This window comes from Aulonocara stuartgranti (genome assembly GCF_965226115.1).
Source record: "Aulonocara stuartgranti genome assembly, chromosome: 13".
NCBI lineage: Eukaryota > Metazoa > Chordata > Actinopteri > Cichliformes > Cichlidae > Aulonocara > Aulonocara stuartgranti.
In genome coordinates this window covers 8,148,746-8,175,452 of record NC_138949.1, presented here as the reverse complement: position 1 = coordinate 8,175,452, position 26,707 = coordinate 8,148,746, and the positions used below count along the sequence as shown (strand labels likewise).

The window sequence follows — 26,707 nt, the reverse complement described above, 5'->3', positions numbered from 1 at the left end:
CTTTAACTTAAAGCAAACAAATGATTCCAGATGCAGACTCTGTGTTTAGCCCGTTGGAAAAATAACAGGTATTTTACACAAATAGCAACCGGTGCAGACGGACCTTAAGGTATCCCAGCTCTGGACATCTGCGCATGTTAACAATCGATCCATTCCTATGTTTAACGACTGAGTAATCATTGCCGTTGGTGGTGGTTGATTGCACTGGATTGATCACAGCTCCCCTACTGTCATCTTCTGCGTCAAACATCCCACTCATTTAAGACGCGCCCGCTCATCCCAGTGGCTCTGTCATAAGATCCGCACACCAGACACTGAGGATGTCTGGGGGAAAATGAGAAGCCCATGCTGTCACTTAAGGCTATATCAGTGTGGTGCTGTGTCTTTCCCGCTGCCAACAGAGCCCAGGTGCTTGGGCAGAATCTTTGAACAGATATCTCCCTTCAAAGCCGCAGCTTCCTAAGCACATTAAATGTAGAAACTGCCTCACTGACCATCCTAAATGACATTACCATAATTCTGCAATTGGCTTCTCATTTGATATATGCCAATTAGTCTGTGGGAAGAAGAAGAAGTCTGGCAAAGGGAAAATATTAACAGACAGCTGTCAGCGTACAACGCTGTAGTCCAAAGGACAGTGTGGATGTCTTCACTGCTGTGGCCTCTTTAACAGATCCTGCAAAGTGACTTGGCATTGCGTCTCTGCATTATGGGTCACAGGTCAGCACTGTGTGTTTGTCCAGGGCCAGAGGGGCCGGGTGGGGTTGGGGGGCTGGGATGAGAGGCGGAGGAAGGTGCTGGCTTTGTGCATCAATGGAGGATAATCTCATGACTGTCGAAGGAGGAAGCGGCTGCTTAAAGGAGCTCTCTATTCCAGCTGCTCTCCTTAGAAGAGAGGTTAAAGCAATCTGTCCCACTTCAAAGACCGAGGACGCGCACACACACACACACACACACACACACACACACACACACACACACACACACACACACACACACACACACAAACTAGCATTCAAGCCTTCTGTGTTTGGTGCTGCCAACAGATGGACATGATCCACCGTTCCCAGCTTAAACACTAAGAAACCCTCTCAGGGCAGCATAGCAGTCTTGACAATGTGCAAAGGTTTGTTTCACAAGTCAACATTTAGAAGAGGAAAAAGGCTAATGGGACGCACAAACAGAAGGGAGCATTCAATGAAAATCACACCGCTCAGGTTTAAAAGACGAACAAGATTTCAGATATTAAATACAATAAAAGTATCTCTTAATTTTTTTTAACATTAACTAACCTTTATGTTTTACCTTTCTATTGCTCAAAACAAAATAAATGAAAGGCAACGCTGGAAAATTAATTTCATATTCAAGGCATGTAGTTTATTATATGCTTTTATTTCATGTAAACTGCATGTCCCAACCTATGTGATGGACCCCCCCCCCTCCCACAGAAGCCCAGTGATTATTAAGGAAAGTATGAGAGCGTGTGCAGAAAGAGACAAGAGGATGAGTGGACAATGAGCTAAGTATTCATTCTTCATTACTAGAGGCAGGGGACGGGGGCTCCCCTCTGTGTCAGCGGGAGCACTGGCATTGTCAGAATGCACCATTATTTTCTAGCTGCCACGCAAAGCCAAGCTGCCAGCTGAGTTAAGGTGTGCCAGCCGGGGTGGCAGGTTCAGCGCGAATTGCTCGGCACTCCGATCGCTTTTATTCCACTCGCCGTCGTTCATCACGCTCATCCTGCGCACGCGATTGCGACATCTGCACGAACGAGGGGAGAAGGTGGCATCCAAAGTAGCAGACAACAAATTCGGCCATGCTTTCCTGCCAGCTATTACACAGGAGAGCCAGTAAATCAGCTGTGACCCCTCCCCACCTCATCTGACTGGACACAAGCCAGAGTTATCCACTCCGCTCTCCCTGTGACTGGCTAATTTAATGTCTCCAAACACAGTGGATTCATCACTGACACACACACACACACATATATACAGTGGTAAGGGGATTCAGCGTGAACGCAAAGTTAGTCTGTGTGACCCACTTGGTCGGCGGCTGACCCCAGTAAACCTGGCCTGTGTCCTCCCCTGACACCAAGTGAGACACACAGAACTCTCACTCCTTTCCATGAACTCAGTGAGCAGCGGTGAGAGCTGATGTTGATGGCCAATGGCAGTGTGCGCGTTGTAGGAGGTCCTCTAACCTGCCACGCCCTTGCTAAAAAAGAAAAAGAAAAAAAAGAGCTTGGTAAGAGGTAAGAGGGCGTGCGAGGTAGTGATAATGTGCTCTATTTATCTTGTGCATTATAACATCTGGGAAACTTCTCTAAAAACAATGGCACAATGAGGGCTGCCATTCTGGCTTTACCTTCAGAAACCCACCAAAAGCATTTGTCCCCCTGGAATTGATAATGGACAGGCCACAAATCATTCGGGACAACAGGACGGAGGGTTGTGTGAGAGAGAAACTCAATGTATGTGTATGTTTTGTGTGTGTGTGTGTGTGTTCACCCCTGGTATTTAACTTCTCTGCTGGCCCATTCTGCAGGGCCCCGCAGGACAAATTGCCCTGCATGGTTGTCTTTGAGAGGCAGTGCAGCGCGCAGAGAAAGGGACAGGGCTGAAACACAAGGAACAGGCCTATAAAAATTCATCACTTTGACCCCTGTGACCTCCAACTACTGGGTTGTTTTTTTTTTTCCTCTTTTTACTCACGCATACACACACAGATGCACGAGCACGCACTTGGCCACCCACCCAAGCTTGGAGCTGAGGGGAGTTATTCAGAAATCATCTATTCGAGTTAAGTTTTTAAAGAGAAACGGACAGTTGCTGCGACAAGTCGGCTCGAGCTGCAGAAACGCACTAAGCCTCGTGATCTCTCTGTCTCTTTCTCTCGCACATGCACACTTGCTGCTGACACAATAGCCGCAGAAAAGCTTTCTACACAGGAAAAGGCCACCAGATGCTTCATTGTGACTGTGTCTCTGTGTAAAGTAGTGGCAGTAAAAGGAGGCTGGGCTCTCCAGAGCCATATTAGTCCCAGTAAGAGGAGGGCATTGTCTCAGGCCCGGACTCTTGACACATTACTGCCACCTGTACAAAGAAAACCTAATGAGAGATTTAATCTGAGAAACCTCCCCTGCCACTTTTAGTCAGCACTTTGAAACCAACCGCGGCAGATGTCTGCAAGACTGTTTAACGTACCGGCTTCTCTTAACCTCTCAATAAAGCCGTGCATGCTTAAATTGCTCAATAGCCATTCATTTGAATGTTAGCTGCACTTATTACAATTCCTCCCAAAAAAAGGGAGCTTTGTGATGTGAAGGAGTAGCCGGCAGCGCCACGGCCATTCACGACTTCTTCTTAACACCTCGGACCTAAAGACGGCATTTATCCTGTTAATGAGAAAACAAATTCACATCCAACCGTGAAGCAATCATTGTAGCGCATTAAAATATAGGCGGCAGCAGCGCTATTGATAGAGTATAAGCACTTACTAAGCACCTGAAAACATTGCTCTCTCATTTAATTTACCTGCTCCTGCAGCAGCTCTAAACCGCAGGAATCAATTAAAGGAAACAGACAGCGAGGTGATTTGTCGTTGCCGAGTCAATTAGGGAATATCGAAGGCCCAATCACTGATTGGTGATTAGTGACGGTCCAATAAGCATACAGAGTATGTTGAGTTCATTACTCTGGTATTCAATAAAATCAGGTCCTAACAATTAATGAGAGAGTAATTCTGTACTCTTTGAAAGAGGCCGGAGCGTGGTTAGCACTGTAAACGAGACGCGCTGCAATCATGGAGACTCTTCCACAACTTTTGAAGAAGCAAATTAAACACAGACTTCATCAAATGTTAAAAACATATCTTCATACGTGTAACAAATGAGTTGTTCTTGTTCTGAGAGAGCATTTGATGGCTTTTTCAGTCAGGCGGGCCGGCAGGTGACCAGCTTCCTTCCTACTGGTAGGACCCCAGTAAACCCTCATCACACACAAAGAACGCAGACTTATTTGAAGCACCACCCGTTAATTTGTTTGCACCATTTCATCTAAATGATGTGCTTGTCCACCAGGGTGAGAGAGAGGGAGAGGTGTAATTCAGCAAAGGAAAGGGGAAAAGGGAAGGTAACAGAGGAGGAGGCGGAGGGGTCTTGACATCCCCCACCACAGGGCGCTAGGCAACCATCTAGTGGGTGGGCTTTGTGATACATTTTACCAATTTTTCATGCCCATCCCTCTTGATGTGACCCCACTCAGGGCCTTTTATATCAGTGACAGCTCTGCGCAGGAAAACATGCTGCCGCTCTGATAGCATGAAATCGGGAACAAAGACCCCCAAGGAGAGGAGAAGGGGGCCACCGAGGCACGCTGTGCTCCGGGCCCGCCTGGCTCTGGACACAAACAGATGTTAGGACAGCCCCGGCCCCCGGCCCTGTCGGAGAAATGTGCCTGAGATGCATTGTTTTGGGCCTCCTCTAAGACAAAAACTTGAGCCACTCCTTCTGAAAGGGCCTGGCAATATGTTCGCCACCGATAAATCACAAGGGAGAGTGAGAGAAAGGGCCATGAATTCTCAATGTGGCCCTTAATGGGCCCTCTTAAATATGATGGGATATTTGTGTGTGGATGTGAATGGAGCCCGGTGACTTTTAATGTCAGTGGGCAGAGTTGTTTAAAAGCCCGTGGTGCCAACACCGGGTTTACAGCTGTGTTACAATGAGCCATTGTCGAGTAACATCACTCTGGTGCTGACAGTAAAGATTCACACTGGGAATCCTGTCGGCCAACTTGTTTAAATAATCCTTGCAGGTTTGCCGGCTTCCTTAACAACAGGGGAATGTTTATTCTTTGTCATCGCTTTTCAAAGTTTGCAGTGGAATGAGCCCAAGCTCGCAAACGCCACGAGTTAAATAGTTCCCTGATTTGAAAAAGGAATCATGTCTGACTTGCGACGTGCCGCTATTCTCATAAAGACTGCTTCTTGTGCTTATATGCGTTATGATTCAAATGCTGCATGTGTGCATGTTTGTGCACAGCCCGCAGCGACGACATGTGCCACTCAATCCTTCAGAGGGACAGAGAAAAAACTATTATTGTGCTCTGTTTTACAAACGCTGAGGACTGCATTAGTCAAAAATAGACTGACATCATACAAGTCGGACACTATGTACCAGGCACAAAGAGATCCCTATCCTTCACAGTTTATGCCACATTTCATCTGGACTAAATAACAGCATCACTGTTAGCTGTTGTCGTTCCTCCCTGGGTTATTTTTCAAAGCCGGGTGTCCATACTGACTAACAGAAGATGAGACAAACCATCAATAAAGCAAAACATAAAGAAAGACTGTGGTGGAAGCCAAAGTTGATTATTCATGATTTATAGAGCTCTTATGTTGCTTAGACAAAACAATGGATTAAATGTTTTTAAGTCATGCATTGAGTCCACTGGTATTCACAGACAGACCTGATTGATCACTAAATCAATTTATAGTATCTATATTGTTTGTATAAAACTTATCAGGTGCACTGTGGGTGTTACACTGTGGCATGATATGAACCAATAGTAAAGAGCCATCTCTCTAGAACCTTTAAAGGAATCTTCAAAGGTGCATCACCTTACGGCGCGCTTTTCATTTGTTGATTAGCTGAGTATTAACTAGAGATGGCACGATAACACTTTTTTATGTCCGATACCGATATCATAAATTTGGATCTCTGCTGATACCGATATGAATCCGATATATATATAATCAATAAAACAGTTTTTTATTAAATATCTTGCTGAATTTTGTATAAGTTCATACTCAAGTTTTAAAAACCAAAACACTAAAGCTATTCTGTTATACCTGTATGCAAAAAATACACTGCACCCAAAATATTTCACAGATCAGCAACACTGATCAATCTAATAGACATAAACCTGCACCATCCTCCCTATTCTGCTATTTTAAAGAGAACTTAGTGGAAATATTAAACAACCTAGCTAATAGGGTTGCCAACTCCCAGCAAAAAAAATAGGAAACCACCCCCCACCCTTTGCCTTGTGATGCTTAATCGACATAATCGACTTTAATTTAATGCACGTGTAAAACAAATGCACAGGAATCAATTATTTTTCAACAATAATGAAATAGATTCAACATCTTTCTTCAACAGAATTGCAGACTGCACAGATGGTACCTTCCCAAAGGAAAAAGTAGTATAGCTTACTAGGGTATATTAGACTTAACAGTTTCTATATACAGTAATGGACTTCTATATATTTTACATCAGATGAAAACTTTGGTTGTAAGATTCAGATAATTATTTATTAAAAGCTGGAGAATAAGAAAGAAAAGTATTTCTTTGTATCCCCCCTTTCCCTGGCAAAACTTTGCTAGATCCGCCCCTGCACAGTTACCAGCTAAATAAATTCTAACAACAGCTTATCAAGCTTAAACGTGCTGCTGTTGTTCAGCCTGGTTTCCTCTTTCTGGCGCAAAGTGGGTGATAAACAAACAAGAGAGACGGGACTCGCGACAGAAAAGCCGATCAGCTGATCATTGATCAGTTTCAATTTGAAGTAGCAACAGGAGAGGGAGGGGGAGAGAAGAGGCAGTCGCTCATTATATCGGTTGTTAAGCTTAACGTGGGAATGCTTTACAAACATTCAGAGATGAACTTACATATATGCTTTACTTCTCTGGGATAGCTCTCTCGGAGATGAAATGCCGGTTTGGTAGCGAGGCTCCAAATGCTCAACCAGACCGCCGAGAGGTCGCCACAGCCGCTCTATGACGTGACGCATACTGCTCCGAAGTGCTAAGGTCATGAGCTGGGTTACGCCATGTCGCAAGTTTTGTGAGGTACTTTTGTAATATTTAATGGATCGGATTACATTTTTTATTTCTCTCTGATATCCAATCCAGTAATTTAGGTCAGTATCGGACCGATACCGATATGTAGAATCCCTAGTATTAACCAATTAAAAGATGTAAGTTCCTCCTTTTTTTACATTTTAAAAAATAGACATTAAGTCAGTTAAAGAGAATGTAATCAACAGATTAACTGAGTAATGGTCAACTCAAGGGGGGGAAAACTCATAACTCAAATATACTGCCGATGAATCTGTCACTCAGCTGCTTAATAGAATAGGTTTGAAGTACAAAAAAAAGAGACATCTAAACAGTGGCTCCAGCTGGAGAAGACAGCAGTAGTGCGGGGCTGTGGGGTAACTCAGGTTACAGCCCTGACCGAGACCAACCCCAGGGGCCAGCAAGACGGCGTCCCATCCCGGGCCCCGTTGGTGCCAGGCTCTGCGCTCATCCTTGGCTCGGTTTGTCACGCCATCCCACCGTTGTTGGCATGGCGTTCCCAGCTGCCAGTGACAGCGCCCCTCCCCACCTTCCCCCAAGTACACAATGGCTGGCGCCAGGCTCAAACGGCCTGTTGTTAATGAGCAGGACCAACAGAAGCCACTGCTTGTTCTTCATTTGCCAGGGTTTTAATTATATGGACAGCGTTGCCATCAAAGCTGCATCTCTCAAGTTTGCGCCCTCGTAGCTGAACTCGTTTTTTCTCCTCCGTGTCTTCGCCGCTGTATTCATTAGCATCAAAAGCAAACAGAGAGAAGAGGGAGAGAGAACAGGCTCTGTTGTCTAGAGGGAATAGTCTCCCTCTATATCCAGATGGGTTATCAGTGATATAATGGGCACTCATTGTGATAGATTGGACTCTTCTAAGCCAGATAATATGCCGTTATTGTATTGTAAGGAAATATCTCCACATGTCTAATAGGGGTGGGAATCACCATACATCCCACGATACATTATTATCACAATACTTAACGCACGATACGATATTATTGCAATTTTTAAAAATATTTTGCGATATTCAGATTCTGTACATAAAGGTAAACTTTATCAATATTCATATCTAATATCAAAGTCTCACACTCAGACTTTCTCTCATTTCAGTCAGTTTTATTGTTGACAAACTGAACAGTTTGTATTACAGTCTAGTCCAACTTAACTGAATGCAACCATCTGGTACAATTATAGCTATTCTGAACTAAGCAGTTTCTGAAAACTATGCAGCCCATTCAGCAACTGAAGAATTTGAAAGTAAATTAAAACAAAATATAATTTTACATTAAATAAAAAAGTTTTAAACTTAATTAAAATAAAACATGTCTTAAATTAAAATAAGTAAACTGTCATGTTTATTGCTGCCAAAAAAAAAGTTAAACACATTTGGACAGTGAAGGAGTGTCAGGATTCTTGCTCAGAAAAAGGAGCTGATCAACATGCTCTGAAGTCAGAGTCCACAAAAACTTTTTTTTGTAACAAAATATCGATTTCTGCTGTCCCTGTATCGATACATTATTAGCAAACAAAATATCACGATACTACACAGTATCGATTTTTTCCCCCACCCCTAATGTCTAACCACTGGGGCCATAAACAGGCGTAGGTCAAACAGTAGGTGCTAATAACTCTATTTTGACTTGCACGGTGCAGTAAATGAATGAGGTTTACTGCATCAGGACAATTAAGACAATGTCAGGTGGGTAGTCTTTCATGGAAAAAGTGTATTGATTTAGTAGATTACCACGACCATTGGAAGGGATTTGTCAATACAATCTGGCCTAGCAATAAAATAGTCAAACACAGCACTCCAATGCCTCCTCTTGCTAGCAACGCCGTCCTCGAGAATTCTGAAAGCGGTCATTCCTCCACACGAGCAAAGGCAAAGGTATGTGATCTGTGTCGTGCTCATTTTGGCATCCAACTGTTTATCAGCTAGAGTTGCGAAAACATCCAGTCTGAATTTGATTAAACACTATAGAGAGGTGGAAAAAAAGAGCCATTAAATTTCAGCGCTGGGCTGCTCTTTAAAATTGCAAGACGGGGTAATGGCCTTGGCTCAAAATGTGCTCTCTAAGTGCCCTTCTAGGTGCAGGAAGATTTTTAGGCAAATTCCAAAAGACTTGGTACATATATGACTGTGTATACATCTGTGTCTCTGGGTATCAATGCATGAGTGTATCTGGAAAGATGAGGGCAGCCAAGGAAGGTCGCAGTCCCCAGTGTCGGGGGTTCCACAGAACAGAGGCCCAATCAGTGCTGGCCCGCTGGTTAATGGATGGATGGCCCCCAAAATTAATTAGCCTGACTAATGTAGTGTACACTTAATTACACTGGCTGCCTTTTGATTTATAGCTGGCCTGATACACACATGCTAGTCAAAGTCAGGCTAAAAAGGGAAAAATTGTTTAGCCTTTACTAGTGCATATTATTTACCAGGGTTAGGTTCAGCAGCCCGGACAATGGACCTGATGAACTGCTGCTGGTTTTAGTTAGACACTCCAGATAATATACGCGTTGTTTCTTTCCACTGTCTGAACAACAACCACTGTAATATTCATATTGCATTATCAAAAAGGAATAAATAAGGTGGCTGTAGATTGGAAATGACTGAGGTCCTTGCACCCACATGCTCAATAAGAAAACATGACATTCATGAGAAAAGTGATGTCCAAAAAAAACATGTTTGGTTGTAATTCTGCTCCCATAGTCACGAGCATGTGCACTGAGTGATTGCACTGTGTGAAAAATGAATGATCTATCACGCTGCTCTGTCATTACTAGGCATTTTACAGCATTCATTAGGAGTGGGGCTAGTCTAGGGCCCCACCTTTAATTTCATGCTGCTCAAGCGAGAGAAAGGACACAGGACAAAGGAAGGAAGATTGATGCCCAATCCAGCCCTCTCCACTTCCTGCAGGTGCAGACAGGGGGTGCTATTCTTAGTGTCTCTCTCCAGTCAATGAGAGGCCAACTAGTCTAATGAAATCTGTCCATGTAGCAGCAGATCAGGCCCAATTAAAACAGCCCCGCACCATGTCACGGGGACAGTAGATCAAGTCAGCAATTAACCTCCACGCTGGCCTCTATCAATCCTTAAATTGGAGCGGGCTGGCCAGCAGCACACAATCTCTGCAGATATTAAATTTACATTCTATTAAGTTTAATTAGGAGGGATTTTAAATATACTAGGAGTCCAGGCACAGAGCCCTGAGCCTGTCATCGACACTGTTGATTCACAGCCACGGGCCACCTCGAGGGACACGCATATACTCTTTAATACACGCCATCTTTTACCACCTTCTGACTGAAGCGTGGAACCATAGAAAAAAAGATGTTCAGTGTAGGTGTGCACGGTTCGACAAAGGTTATATGATCTGGCTTCTTAACTGAGAGCCCAGCCTGGGAGCAGCTGTAGGGTGAAAGGATGGCAGCAGATTTCAATAATAAGATTAAGTGTACAGGTACAGGTTGACTGTTGTCACCTGAGCGTTACTTAAAACACAGTGACTAATGGTTTGTGTGGGACTTTATATTAGCTGTCTTTCAATGACTGCTATTTTACAATAACAATGTGCATACAGGGAATCCTTACGCCATTTCAGTCCTTAACTGGAAATTTCAGTCCAGATCCTCACCTATTAAATATTAATCGTTTCTGTATTTAACAAATTAACATTTAATTATAAACATTAACTGCTGGTTGAACAACCACTGGAGATCAGGGTGTTTCCTGGCATGTCCCCTTGGGCTCTGAGCAATTACGGCATCGTTTCAATTAAACATTTTAGCAACAAAGCTGTTAACTGAATAACGACTGAAAATTTTTTGGCTTAATTTATCATTAAATGAGTTGTTCTGTCTAACTTACACAAAATTCTTTTTGCCAGTCAAGATTATCGCTGGATACTAAGGTGCACTGAAATTTACAAAGGTGGTCAGTTAGACCCGACTGTCAGTATTGAAACATCTTTGAAAAAAATAAATAAATTAAATGGACTGTTAACAGCCTGTTTCACTCACAGAATTTTACTTTTTTGGTTTATTTTAAGCCTAACAGTCACCTGCAGTGAGCGGTAGTATCTGGCCTCGATTGTGAATGAAGAAGACCAAACACAGCCTTTGGGGGTAACGTTGGTCTAACAGGTTTCAGGGCATTCCTTCAAAAACATGAGACTCAGACTCCCTAAAGGAAGTTAGAGATTGATATGCAGCCGTGTTTTAATAGCATGCTCTATCTTTACACCGCTTATCATGAATGTCCTGAATGTGCCTTGAACATGAGCGCTTGATAAGGGATATAAATGGACTGATTCAAAACGTCTCCTTTGTACTTCTTTGTTTTATCAGCACTGATGCAAAGCATGATCAAGCCAAATCATGATCACACCCATGGGAGAGGAGAGAGAAGGTTGGCGGGGCATGGACCACCTCCATGCTGCTCAGCCTGAGCATTAGTCTCCACGTGGCTGTGTCTTTTGTCTGCGAGTCAAAGGGCCGCTGAATGGGGGTCAATTGAAACCAATTCCCTCTGTCGGACACAATTAATGGGGTTGCCCAGGGTGGGCAGGAGGGGGGCAGCCGCAGGCCTTTGGTTACTGATCCTGCCGTGCAAGCATGCCAGGAATTTGCCACCTGGAATTTGCCCTGTGACAATGACAAACCCACTGCCTTCCGAACCCACCTCCTTCTCTGTGCACACACGGATACATCCTAAAATACTCCCTGTCCCATCTGCCCTCCCACAAGGCAGGATGGGTGACATGGGAGTGGCTAGATGTTGTCCACAGTCTAGTCCCCCACAATGGACAAGAGACAGAGAAGAAGAGGAGTGGTGTAGCGTGCAGCTGTAGAGAAATGTACTAGAGTATTTTCTGATCCAGTGATTCTCAAAGTGAGGCCTAGGGAGCCCTCTGGGTGTTTTGAGAGCTGTCCCCAATGCACAGCAAATCAAAAAGCCAAGTAGTTCAATTTTGCAAATATTTCATCCACTTAACACAGCAAAAGTACACACAAGTATCTATTCATCAGTTTGGCTATTTTGTTTTCGCCCAGCCTGTTTCTATCGATTGAAAAAAAGAGAACGAAGAGCGAGAAAAGCAAAAAAATGAGATTCTTAGACAGGGAGAAAGAGCGCCAGCCTCCCTGTGCCTGAATCAATCTTCGGATAAGTATGGACGATCGATCCGCTAGCAGCCCATCTACAGTTAAGCACTTCAGTAGATGTGCACTAATTGTCCTGTTGACATTAATTGTCATTAAAGGGCTTAAAACGGCCTCCCGGCTGTGAGTTACACCCTGCGCAGAGGTTGCAACCCATTTGTTTATATTGGTGACATCACAGCCCTCTCTACGGCTAACACGCAGGTCGCCGTTAAATCAGACAGGTTGATCACCGGATCACATTTCGGTCAGATGACATCATCAGCTTTTTTTGGTCCCCATTAAATGTTCGGCTTGTTTGAGGAACCCTCATTAAGCTGGAGGAAAGGTGAGTTTGGGTGCAGTTTATACGCCGGCCTAGTGCTCCAACTTCCCATTGGGAACAGGGCGAATCAATCAGTCATTAGGTCTAACAAATTGGTGTGTGTGTGTGTGTGTGTGTGTGTGTGTGTGTGTGTGTGTGTGTGTGTGTGTGTGTGTGTATTCGCATTGGATGTGACTGTGTAAGTGAATGGGGCCAAGGTGCATAAGAAAGGAGTTCTATGGAGGGGAAAGGGGGGCAGAAATGGGGCACACACCGATGCAAGCCTGACACATCCCTGGAAAAGGGGTCACGACCCCTTACTGCACTCAAACAGCATTTCACAGCAATGCAGACACAGAGAGGTGGAGAGTTTACCGACCACAGAGCAGCTTGGACAAGACAGGAAACATGAGGAGAGAGTTATCTATAATTAGCTGCAGAGGATAAACACAGATAGACTCTGATTCATCTCATCTGACTTTATTGGATGCTTTCCTTTCAGCTTAATGCAGCCATATTCCCTGCCAGTACTGGCATTGAAAATACAGTTTTCCTTCATATCTGAATGCCTGGAACACTGTCTTTTTTTCCGCAGAGATGATAAGATTTAAAACAGCCCATCGTTGACAGAAAATCAATGTGGCATCCTAAATGTGTGCCAGGTGACATGTAATTGCAGAAGCTGACTTCTGAATAGCCTCAGTGTGTTTGTACATCTGCTGCTGTGGATTCTGTTCATTTATTTATTATCTCCAAAGCAACGCATGCTCACATGACCAGCGGCTTAATGTGATCCAATTACAGCACCAAAATCAAATGTACTGCATAAACTTTGAGGCCATTAATCAATGCCCGCGATAGATCGCTGAGTAAAAACATGTGATGTCCATCCCACTTAGCTGGCTGCCACAGAAGAGGCGGTGATTTACTGCCCCACCTAGTGCCTGGATGGCTAAACTACAAAAAAAAGTTTTTTTCTGTGCCACACAAAGTTAAGTCCTTCCTAACTCATTTAAGCATTCAAGCCCTCCATTCAGAAAGCCTCCCCTCCTCTTCCCTCTCCTCTGAATAGGGTTGAAATGAACAATGCTCACACCTTGAGCAGGCCCACTGATTCGTGGACCATTGTGCTGGAGAGGAGGGAGAAGACCCGCTAACAAGTGTCTCCCCTACTCTGTTACCACAACGCTGTCTGCAATGTCTTCTATAATTTCCTCATCTCCCCAAGGAGAATACTAAACGACGACCTTAGCCATGGCTACGTTTGCACCAAAAGAAGGAAGGAGGAGGACGACGAAGAAAGAGGGGAGGGAAGGAGCCAGGGAGGAAGGGAGAGGAGAAAGAGCTGTGAATGGCACCATAACATAACAATGCACTCCGAGGCTCGGTCGGCAAACACAGCTGGGCCGGCCACAGTGAAGCGTTTAATGAGTCATAACTCTAAAGAGACAGTGAGGCTCTAAAACCACTTTTACTATACTGCGGTCACCCTCACAAACACAGTCACACACACAAAGGCTTTATGGCACGATGCTGTATCACTATGGATTTGATAGCACGTAACCGCACGTGTGTACAGTGTGTCATTAGCTCTCTGTTGTGCCATTACATCCCCATAACGCCCAGATAATGTATACAGATAGCCATCCATTACTAATATGTCAAGAAAACAAACCCTACTCACCTCAATAACTTTCTTAGAGTCCAACCTGAAGTTAAAGTCACCGAAGACAAAAAATGGCAGCTTCTCATACCGCTGGTCCGTGATCCTGCAAAACATTAACACCACACACACACAAAAACATAAATAATAGAAAAAATCTGACATTCATCACCATCAGGTGTCAAAGGTTATCAGTTCCTTTGACTCAGGCTGTTAAGTTCATGAGGGCCTCAGCACCCCCTGGTGGTCTGATCACTTCAATTAAAATTTTTTGTGATCTGATCCAAGCTTTCAGCACTTTTGCAGCACTCAGCAGGCAGAAAACAGTAGAAACATTTTATCTGAAGCCTCATTTTTAGTATGAAGGAGAATGAAGAAGAAAATTCTATGAAATTGCTGCATTTGTCTTTTAAAAAATATCTAGTGATCCATTTGCAGGATTTTCAACTCCTGACTGATACGCTGCTATTAAATGACCTAAGTCCAGTTCACCTTTGGATACATGCGAGGGCTTCGAGTAAATGCTGCTTTCAGCTTGAAAACAGTCATTCTCAGGTGACGCCACAATTAAATGAATCAAGTGTGACCGTTTCCTTTGACAATCTGCTTTGATGGCAAAGAAAATTCACTTTGCTGAACTAATCAACGTGTGAGTAAACCAGACTCAACCCTGTTAACTTATTAAGCGCTGAGAGGTTTAGAGCCAAAGCGCATTTTCTGATTTGGTGCTAAGGCACAAAAAGCACAGCGGAGCAGCATTTTCTTATGATGCACACATCTGGGACAGACTCGTATAAAACCAGAGGTCTTCGTTTTTTCACACGAGGCTGATTTGATAACAGAGTTAAAAGAATGTGCATGTAGCTGAAGCGGAAAACCAGGCATGAATTTATTAAACGTTAAGATGGCAGAAAGGAGAAACTGCAGACAGTGAGACAGAGAGAGAAATGTGCTACGTCATCAACATAACTTATTCTTGTGTGATTTATGGCACTGATTTTTGCTTGCCAGAATTTTCTTATACGTCTCTGTCACTGATATATGTAGTACTGTGAGTGCAAGTGGGCACCTGTAAGCCTGGACCTCGGCTTGGATTTGTTTGCCACGGTGGAAAGGGTTTTATCTCATTTCTATGTGCTTTTTAAACAATCCCTATCATGTAGACTTTGGTGTTTTATGTTTCAAAACGCAACGTAGCTTGCCATCACCAGTGTGTGAATGTGTGTGTGAATGGGTGGATAACTGGATATGTAAAGCGCTTTGGGGTCCTTAGGGACTAGTAAAGCGCTATATAAATACAGGCCATTTACCATTTACCATAATTGAATTCTCAACAAATGAAAATCTGAATGAATTAAGAGATTCTACTTAACTTCCTTTTAATCTTTCTTCTCATTTTGCTCAGTGTTTTTTTGTACCTGTTAATATAAATTTGATAAAAAATGGTTTTCCTACACTGAAGGTTTCAAGACAAATAAACCTGCTGGTCCCGTACCCAGCGGGCTAATGCACCTACATATTCTGCCATGTTCTGTTTTAGTTAGACCAAGTGAAATTGCTCTGCCGATGCCTTTTAAAGGTCTTCAAAATCCACCAGAGTTTATTGCTGGCTGATGTTTTAATGCACTAAATACCCTGCTTCTTTAAACCTTAAGCATATACAGTCTATGGATTTGCAGATCCTCTCTGATGTGGACCGCTTCCAAATCTCCAGAACTTCACCACACCGCCAGCATCCCAGTGCTTAAAAAAAAAATAATGCACCTAAGCGACATATAATTAAGTCCTACGCCTCATCACCTACTTAAAAGTGTCTCTTCTACAGAGCAGAGATAGGAAATTAAAGCTCTTGTGTAATTAATGATTCAGGATGCTTGGCTCGCTATCCCCACTAATCGCACGGATAAATCTCACCGTGGACTTCCCAGGCACAGATAACAATATATTTATGAGGCCGTAAAGAGAGAAGAAGGCTTTTCTTAGCGCCGGGTCTCGGTCTGCCCGGCTGTCGTAAAGCACAGCCACTTCTTTTCTGTGTGGTGGCGAGGCGAAGGTGACTGAAGTAAGGAGGCGGGGGAACACAGCTATTATATTAAATAGAGAGTATGCAGTTTGACATTCCCTTATATTAAGCAGAAACTGCACACAGCAGTGTGGAGCAGTGGAAATGGCACTTGGTCTCCATATATTTTCTTTTAAGCTGATGCCCGAATAACCAGCATCTCTTTAAACAAGGCTGGCTGGTGAATTGCCGGCTATACAGAGCCCACATTTTCTCAATGGTTTGTCTGCACATTTCTCCAAACATTTTTAGGTTCTCTGCACTGAAAGTAATAAACATAGCTTACATAAACCAAAAAAAACACTAGAGGTAACCTTCGAAAGGCTGTAAGTCACCCGAAACCCTTTAATTTATGTGTCAAAATAAGGTTATGGTGCCCATAAATAAGCCAAAATGATCAGTCCTTTTAACGTGTAATGTGTAAAAGCACACTGCTCAAAATGTCTACCCTCCATGTTTTCACTAAGTCACTGATGTTTACTATACCTAACTATTATTTTTCTGAGTATAACTGACTGCTGCTCTCTATCCTAATGTCTAAAGTTTACTTTCTAAAGCAAGCACGGGCAGGTTAAACCAATAAAAGGTTTATGTAACATCTTATGTCGAGCTCAACTGATAAGACCAATATCAATACCGATATTTGGTGATCTAAAATATCTGCCGACCTCTCTAACGCAGTTTAACAATAATCTTATTTTATTATCGCGACAGGTTGTGGATTACTCATTTATCCTCTGCCGGCCTGTGCAGAGGATATCAAAATCAAAAAAAAAAAAAATTATATGCACATTTAAATACAGGTTGAACCAAAGTGCTGTATATAGTAGAGATAAAATAGCAAACATACATAGTAATTACTATAAAAGACTAGTCATTCATTCTAGTCAGTGTTTTCAACTGGGTTTTAAAAATGTCGAGTGCTGGCAAAGGCCTAATGTGAAGGGGTAGACTGTTCCAGAGTTTGGGTGCAGCGATTGCAAAAGCTCGGTCACCTCTGTTTTTCCGTCTAGTTCTGGGGATAGTCAGAAGCAACTTATCCGCAGACCTAAGGGCTCTACTTGGATTATTTTTTGTTAAAAGGTCCGAGAGATAAGATGGAGCTAATCCATTCAGAGATTTACAATTAACAAAATCTTGAAGTCGATTCTACGATGTACTGGTAACCAGTGTAAACGTGCCAGGATTAGGGAGATATGATCACATTTGCGAGTGCGTGTCAGGAGTCGGCCGCCAGCTGTCACTCAGGATAAGTGAGTGACAGCTGGTTGTTGCGTTTGTGGCATTTCTCTGGTGGACAAACTCTGTAACATTAGAACTCATAACATGACTGAAAGGTGTTCTCTGTGTCTCATTATGTGGAGACCCTCTGGCGTAACCAATCACGGAAGCTCCACTACCACCATCTGTCCAATACATCCAATCAGTGCAAGGACACGGGATCCCCCGACCACTTTTATAGCAGCCCCTGATCAAACACCAGGTATTCTCCCTTTCTGCCCTGGAAGATCACAAGATTTTCAATTCAATTCAGTTTTATTTATACAGCGCCAAATCACAACAACAGTCGCTTCAAGATGCTTTGTATTGTAAGGTAGACCCTACAATAATACAAAGAAAGAAAAACCCAACGATCATATGACCCCCTATGAGCAAGCGCTTTGGCGACAGTGGGAAGGAAAAACTCCCTTTTAACAGGAAGAAACCTCCAGCAGAACCAGGCTCAGGGAGGGGCGGGGCCATCTGCTGCGACCGGTTGGGGTGAGAGAAGATCTTCTTTACTTTTCAGTTTTTATTTATCAACCGTTGTAAATGCCCAAATGACTATTGGTCAATATATTGACCTTCAACAACATATCAGTCGGGCTCTTCTCTATCTTTTTGTAACTGTGCTACAATTGGGCACGAACAATAAGTTTAAAGGCACTAATTTCAGAGACTTAAACCAATGGCCTCTGCACATTTTGACAGTTAGATAGACTCCTCATGACACGCACAAATGTTAATACTTTTACTGATTGCTGATAGTGCTGCTCAGTCTTTTGCCAGAAGCTAGCTATTTGGCATTTCATTGACCCCAAAGGCAGTTGATATTTAACATTTAAAGCTGACTAATCCTAGAATTTCCTGTTCTGAAGTTACCCGAAACCACTATGAAAGTCTCACTGGCTGCATTACTTTTTAATTTGCCTGGATTTCATTCTTCTTCTTTTCTTCTTCTTTGATTGTTAAGCACAGTTTTTTAAGTTGCACATCCTTTGTGTGGAGTAGCTCTTTAATAAACCCAAACTGGGATTGATGCCATTAATGACCTCACACACTGGTGCTAAGAGACTGAGCTCTATCCAAACAGGCTTAGTGGTCAGTTTATACTGTTGACCAAAACGGAGGGCAGTAAAGTGGCTGAACACAGACGTCATGCGGCGCTTATAGGCGTGGGAACTTCTACATTCTTTGCCCTAATGGAGAATTTACTGCATGTGCTTTTGTGAGTAGCGAACACTATCCAAACAGATATATACCAATCAGGCAATGACATGTTAAAAAAGATAAAGAAATAAAGAAGAGATTAAGTGATGAACAGGAAAGATGAGGTTAAAAGTGAGGCAGTCACCCTTAAGAAAGAGTGGCTAAACTGAGAGAGGAGGAAATGTGTGTTTCTCCAGAGCTTGAGGTCTTTCTCCCACTAACAGCCATGTCTAATACCCGCGGCCGGGCTGTTTTGTCTGCTGCTCCAAGGTATCAGCCACAGGTCAATGACTATCGCCCTGTAGCCCTCACCTCAGTAGTGATGAAGTGCTTTGAACGCCTGGTCAGAGACTTCATCATTTCTTCACTACCAGACACACTGGACCCACTACAGTTCGCTTACCGTCCAAATCGTTCCACAGACGATGCCATCTCTCATCTCCTCCACACATCACTCACTCACTTGGACACTAGAAGGGGGAATTATGTTAAAATGCTCTTCATAGACTACAGCTCTGCATTTAACACCATAATTCCCTCCACACTCACCACCAAGCTGGAGCATCTGGGACTCAGCTCATCTATGTGTCAGTGGATCTCCAACTTCCTAACTGGCAGACCACAGGCAGTAAGGATGGGCGGACATGTCTCAGCCTCCACCACTCTCAGCACTGGAGCCCCCCAGGGGTGTGTTCTGAGCCCCCTGCTGTACTCTTTGTACACATATGACTGTGTGGCCACTACCAGCTCCACCACCATCATCAAGTTTGCTGACGACACCGTCGTGGTGGGCCTGATCTCTGATAACAACGAGACGGCCTACGTGAAGGAGATTAGGAATCTGGAGAACTGGTGCCAGAGGAACAACCTCCTTCTAAACGTCAGTAAGACAAAGGAGCTGATAGTGGACTTCAGCACTAAGCAGGAGAGGAACTACCAGACCCCCGTCATCAACGAGTGCCCAGTGGAGAGAGTGGACAGCTTCAAATACCTCGGAGTTCACATCACGCAGGACCTGTCATGGTCCTGTCACATCAACACCGTGGTGAAAAAGGCCCGACAGCGTCTCTACCACCTCAGACGCTTGAGAGACTTCCAACTGCCCTCCAAGGTGCTCAGGAACTTTTACTCGTGCACCATAGAGAGCATCCTGGCGGGAAACATCTTAACCTGGTTCGGGAACAGCACCATGCAGGACAGACGAGCTCTACAGAGGGTTGTGCGGTCAGCTGAGCGCACCATCCGCTCCGAGCTCCCTGACCTGCACTCAATCTACAGCAGGCGGTGCTGGACCAAGGCCAGGAAGATCGTGAAGGACCTCAGCCATCCCAACAACAGACTGTTCTCTCTGTTGAGGTCAGGAAAGCGATTCCGCTCCCTGAAGACCAACACAGAGAGACTGAGGAGGAGCTTCTTCCCGCAGGCGATACGGTCTCTCAATCACACCACCACACAGTACTGACCCACACATATGGTTCTTACACACACACTGGACTTTCTGGACATTGTTTTTTTGCACAACACTGGTCACTATATTCTTCATTTCCAGTTAATACTTGTACAGCTGCTGTTATTGTGTATATATTTATTTATATTTAGATTTCTTCATACATTCTTATATAGTTCTATATTGTGTATTGTGTATTTTGTTGTACGGTTATTTTATTTTCAACTTTAATTTATATATTTTATCTTATTCTTCCCAGTTAAATTTACCCTTCATTCTAATTTGTGTTGTACAGTTATTTCATTTTTAACCTTAATTTATATTTTATTCCTTCCTAGTTAAATTTACCCTTTTTAATTTTTCATATTTATTTCCTATCTTATTCATAGCCTTTTCCTTTTTTGTTTTCTTTAGGTCACGAGCAGTTGTCCAAGCATTTCACTACATATCGTACTGTGTATGACTGTGTACGTGACAAATAAAATTTGAATTTGAATTTGAATGAATTTGAGGTCAGAAGGTAACACTCTGTTTACACGATCATTTCCTAAAGCACTCATGGTGACTCAGTGGTGTGAAAGTTGACTTTTTTCTTGGCCTTTGTGGGGACGGACCAAGAATTGCAACATTAGCTACAGCTACTGGGCGTGAAAGGGTCCTGAGAGTGGGGGGTCCTGGACTTTTGGGGGTGGGGTGGAGGCTGGATGGGGATCTGACTGACCCTCACCCTGGGTGGGGGGCCCCATTAGTCTCGTCATCACAGTTCATTCAGACAAACTGTAACAGTGTCGGTGACATTCTCCCACAAAGACACACTCCTTTACACAGTCTATAAACATGCTTTCTCCTGGCCAATTCATCGCGCAGTGACACCCCTGAAAGAGCCTCTTCACACGGCCCGTTCTCGCTGAGGTTTGGGCTGGGGCCTTCATCAGGCCTTCCTTGGGGCTACACAAAGGCCGGGGTCAAACGCTAATTTACAACATGGCCCCAGACTCTGCTCCCAGGCTCCTTAAACCGCCAGCACAAAGCCACCGCTAGACTTTTTCTCTACGTCTAACTCTCACAAAAACCATGGTATCAGGAAAAAAATACAAAAAAACATGTGCTCAAGACTGAAAGCATTCCTGCATGAAAGACTCTATCAGAAGCTCAATCTCACAAACAGCACACACACACACCATGATACCCGATGAAAAGCTTACCTACATTGGATTGTTTCTCCTTTACACCAGCCTCAGTTTCACTGACTCCAGATTACACACGGTGATTGACAGCTAAACTCAGCCATAACGGACACCCAATATGAGATTATGAGGGTGCAAGTGGGGGCCATGTCATGATTATATTGACAAGGTGACTTACCATAAGTTGGCCAGTCAGATTCAACTTTGCACACAATAGCCAGGCCGAGCACCGTCATCCATTGTAAGTAAATGTTGAGAAATTGAGAGAATGTTAACATTGTGAAGAATCTGCTGGTGACGTCTTTCTGAATAAGCCAAGAGTGACCCGTGACAGGACCTTTGACACCTCAGGACAGCCTTACCCTCGTTCCCTTGTTAGCAGCCCATCTCCTTAGTAACTACCACCCCAACAAGAACACCATGCAGGAAAGATAAGGTGCTGAGGGGGTGAAAGGGGGTGAAAGGGTGTTTCAGCGGTCACACAGAAGTTAGGGAATAGGTCTGTTCAAGTCAACAGCGTCAAGACATCCTGAAGTACAGAAGACAGCGAACTTCTGAGATATAGCCAGGAGTGGGCAAGAAAAGTTTATGTAAAGTTTATGCGGACTGGAAAACTACCTGGACCCCAAAAGCTTACTTTAAAATTTGTTTGAACATCCCATTGTGATGCTGTGTGATGTGCACAAGCAAGTTCATGGATGCACTCTGCAAACCCAATGAGCTGATAACTTTCCGCGCCATCCCAAATATGGTCAAATACGAGCAAAATGGCGATGTTAAACCTTGCATATATAGTTGTGCATTACTACATAGTTATTTGGGTCTATTTTTAGACAGGCCACATCTTTTTGATTTATATTGCATTGGTGAATATTTCACCCAAATCATAAATCTAATCAAACTTTACTTTGTGACTATACTGTTCTACAGAAAACCCAAGACTACTACAGAATATAATGCAAAACATAATGCCGAGGAGGGAGGGAGGGCTGAAGACAGGTTAAAATGACCATGTGTCTACAAATAACAGAGAAGCAGCAAATCAGCAAATTCCGATGTGTTAGGGAATTCCACATTATGGATACTGTTAGCCTGAAAAGGACAAATAACACATTGAGTAAAGGTACAGGTAAAGTTAGGTATAGGTTAAGGTAGTTATTGTTATGGTAAACTAGAAGTGCATAGTGAGTGAGTGAGTGAGTGAGTGAGTGAGTGAGTGAGTGAGTGAGTGAGTGAGTATATGGGAGAGAGAGAAACAGGTCCACTGTGAGCAGAGAGACAGTGGAGAAGATTAACCTCTGCTCCTGCAGGCCTCCCAGGGTGAGAAGGCAGCACAGAGTCACACAGTGGCACTACACACTCAGGTCTATAAACAAACACAATCAGTGGAAAAAGTCATTATAGATCACATGTAGACTCAGTAGAAAAAAATTAATTGTACTACACATGTTTATGACACAGGAGTTGTACTGGAAACCATGATCAGCATGACAACACACACACGCACGCACACACACCAACCACTCTCTTTAATAAATTCATTCTGGCTTTAAGGAGGATCCCCCCTGCAATTATCCAGTCCTCCCTCTTGCAGCTCAACATGTCTATTGGCTGGAAACTAGCCGGCCTTTCTCTGCTCTTTCAGACCGTTGTTCTGGGAAAAGCCTAAAGGGAAACATTTAGATTGGAGGGCTTTTTGAGTCGCGCTGACAGTTGACTGATGACCCTCCATAAAATGACAAAGCATCGCTGTGTGGTGGCCAGTGCGGCCCACTGCCTCCCCATGGGAAACTAATTGCTTTGAATTGTTAACGGCAACATTATTTTTCTGCCAATCATTGCTTTTGAATGGCCCGAAAATGAGCATGAAACAAGTCTTTTCAGCGAACAAAACAGTTAAATGTCCCCAATGTTGATCAAATTAACTTCAGCACTCTGACAATGGACTATATTTGTGTGGAAATAATAGGGCACCACAAAGCAAGCCTTTATGCCTGGATTTCACAGTTGTAATGTAAAACTGTTCTCCCCTGAACCGGACCAGCCACTCTGAATGGGGCTTGGAAACAGAAACAAACTCCAATACACAAAGGAGGTTTTTTTTTTTAACTGCAATGAAAAAAAAACCTGTTGGTTTTATCTCATGCTATCATTTCACATTGGTCATTTAGCAGAAAAGATTTCCACCCTCTAGAGAAGTTCCTGTCATTACATCAGCCTGTCTTTGGAAGGAAAATGCTAATAAGCTGATATCTGTACAATCTAGCAGCTAATGGGAGTTCATTTAACATTATGAAAATGCCCAGTTAAACTACTCTTTAAAAAACTGCTTGTGCGCACACAAACAACTCAACCATAACATAAATGGGAAACAATGAACTTTCCACATCAAGCGTACCCGAGTGTCACTTCATGCAGCTTGGAACACACATGGGCACTTTCAAAGGGCAGGAAAGGGAGCGAGGGTACGTTTCAAGCAGAGCCTTTGCTGTTCTCCCATGGAAGCGGCCCTCACATCAGCCCAGGCTATGGAACTGTGCTTTTTTTCCCCTTTTTTTCTTTCTGATGTGACTCAATAGTGAGGTCTGGCTGGCTAAACGTTGTTCCTTCTCAGCATTGTTCCCCCGAGGCCTTGAAGCACTTTGGAGATAAACACTATTTAGCAGTTAAAAGGGCCACAGAGGAAAAGGCTTATCAGATGTGTTCTCAATGGGCTGTAAGCTGCATTATTAGGCATGAGCTCCAGATAAGGTGCAGGCTGAAGTTTGATGCTCGGCAGCAGAGCTCTGTCCCCGCAGCGCTGCCGTGCGTGCAGGCTCCAGTGTAGACTGCTGTGAGGATCTCAGCTGGTGGTGTGTTCAGCAGCTCCAACCCTCCCCAATCTTATCCCATCCCGCAATGAGAGATTAGAGCCCAGAGAGGAGAGAGAAGAGAGAGGGAGGGGGAACTCTGGCTTTAGATATTCCCCGTTCCTTTTCCTGCTCCGCTTCTGGGGGTAGGAGTCAGAGTTAGGACAATAGCCAAAAAGATGGTTCCCAACCAGCCACTGAATGGGAACACTGTTGGTGGTAGCGCTTCATTCAAAGCCCGGCCCGGGCACATTGTCCTCCCAGATCGACGGAGGAGAATGGAGTTTGCTGGTGGCTGCCAAAAGGTTAGCAGCCTCTGTGAAAGGACCGACCCATTATTCACTGCCCTTTACAGAGCCCAGGCACCCTTTGTGCTCCTCCTCCCTTCCCTCTGCACTGCTAGCTTTTTCTCACTCCGGTGCTCCGGATCTGCGCCCGAAGGCTTCACCCTAAAGTGAGTGAGTGAGGCGCGATGGCCCCCCCACATCAATATCCCACCCCTGTATCGCTAGCAAGGAATACCAGGGGAGCTGGAACATATAACGACCTCCTCATCACCACCACCACCTTGCCTCACACCACTCACCCCTCATCCCCACCCCTGCCGAAAGAAGAACCTTTAAATGATATGGCCCAGAAGTAACAACAAGGTTACCATCCTCCAACACAAGGGGAATTAGAAGGAGGGAGCGTGGAAACTGCCACTCACGCCAGCACAGTTTCTATTCAATCCCTTCAGCCACCCAGCTAAGACTCTCGCTGCTGTTTAGGTGTGTTTACAGGAGGCCCTTTCAAAATAAATCAACTGGGGGGAAATAGCACAATGAAAGTAGAGGAAACACTATCAAACACAACAGAGCAGAAACAGAGGTGCTTTGGAAACGTGATTATGTCGGTAAATCCAGGTGCGTTAAGATGTAATAAAAAACTGCAAAAGCTGCTGAAACACTGCCACTTCCCTGTCCATTAAAGGCAGCACATTCTTTCATCAAATCAAAAATGAAGTAAAGGTAAAATATGACCTTGCAGAGAAGAATTTATTAAGTGCCTCGTAATTCAGGCCCATCAGAAAGCCTGTTTGTAATGTATGCCACCGATATATTTATGCATGTAGTTATCCAAAGTGGAGGAGGTGGGGAGGCGTGTCGTGCATTCTTATGCAAGCTGAATGAGAGGTCACCTGCTGCCTGGTGGGTATTAGCCTTTTATTCTGTGTTAGCATGGCCAGGTACGGAGCAGGGCTACCACTGTGCACTCCATCATCCCACAGTGCTGCAAATGCATGTCCCATAAATTACATTAGCGTAGCCTATGAATGGAAATCATGGTCTGTTTGTACAGACGCGGACTTCACTTAGATCAGAGGGTAGAAACCCGTACCATGACCATGAAAACTCCAGCTAGAATAATTAAAACCGTTAAACTAACGTAGCCTCGCTCGTGTTAGAGCCACCACTGTATAAATGACATGGCAATGTGCCTGCTATATAATACGATGTCCAGTATAGAAATAGAAATGAACATCCAGCAAAAGGCCAGGCGGTCACAGACAACTGCAGTAGGAAAAATGACATTAAATTTAACTGAAACCCAGTTAAATGGAAAGTTTGCAGATGTGCCTCTGTCTTATTGCCCAGCAGGTCCTGAGCAATAAGACAGCAGCTAAAAGTACTACATCCTGTTTGGCCAACATAGTCTGTAGTTAAAAGATGGACAGAGTAACCCACTGCTTTGCTAACTTTCATTTTGACACGGTGAGTTAGCATTATCCTGCGATATGGACGGCTGCCATCTTACTTTTTGCAGTGACTACATTTTGACAACAGGGCAGATTGCTAAATTATAACCTAATGCTAACAGCATAGGTTAGCAAAGGGGTAGTTTATATTAGAGCATCACACAGACATAAATACATGCTAATCAGTTCCAAATGAGTAAAATAATCATATAAATTCAGTCACCAAAAAGGACAGTTAAACAAAAAATGTTCCAAAAGTCACCAAGACTGCAAACACAGCTAAAATATTCAGTTCAATGACTCAGATTAGCAGAGGTGATACCACCTGTCACTCAAAGCAGCCGTGCCTCTAATAATACATAACTTTAAGCCTTAATACAGCGTACAGTGTGTACATTGTATTAGTTCTAATCAAGTGAAAAATTAGGCATGTTTATCCACTTTAAAGTTAACACAGCAGTCTATGGAGAATGACTCCTTCTAGATTAGTCTCGTGTGGTCTTTTGAGGAAATGCAGGAAAGGGTATTTTCTCTTGATGTGTGTGTCGGGGGGATATTCAGTTCTGTTCAGTTAGCCAGGACTTTTGTTGTAATGCCAGTGATGATATTACATGTCACAGTATATTTTATATATTTATTTCTCAGGACCAAAGCAGTGTTCACAAATGGTGTACTGACAAATGCTTGCTTCATTTTCTCTGATGGTAGAAAAACGACAGAGGTAAGTGTAAGATTACACTACCAAAAACTAAAGTAAAATAACAGAAAATGCTGGAAAGTAAGAAAGATTTAGAGTGAGGGACAAAAAAAGAACAGATAAAGGAGACTTGGGAGTTCACAGACCGTATAGTGAGAAGCCCTATTTCCACAGACAGATGTAATCCCACTGGTCTAAGACTGAATCCCACCAAAAACCTTCTCCACACCTCTCTTGCTCAGTCTAAGCCTTGATTACAATATCAATACAGGTTTT

General features: G+C 43.7%; 1 protein-coding gene across 2 annotated transcripts in view; it reads right to left on the bottom strand.

Annotated features, from left to right (window-relative positions):
* Positions 1 to 26,707, bottom strand: part of inpp5a (inositol polyphosphate-5-phosphatase A) — a 155,333-nt gene that overhangs the window by 25,109 nt on the left and 103,517 nt on the right. For both annotated transcript variants that reach the window (XM_082556407.1, XM_082556408.1), the window contains one exon: positions 14,004 to 14,088. In XM_082556407.1, the coding sequence (XP_082412533.1) occupies positions 14,004 to 14,088 (85 nt within the window). The remainder of the gene's footprint in view (positions 1 to 14,003; positions 14,089 to 26,707) is intronic.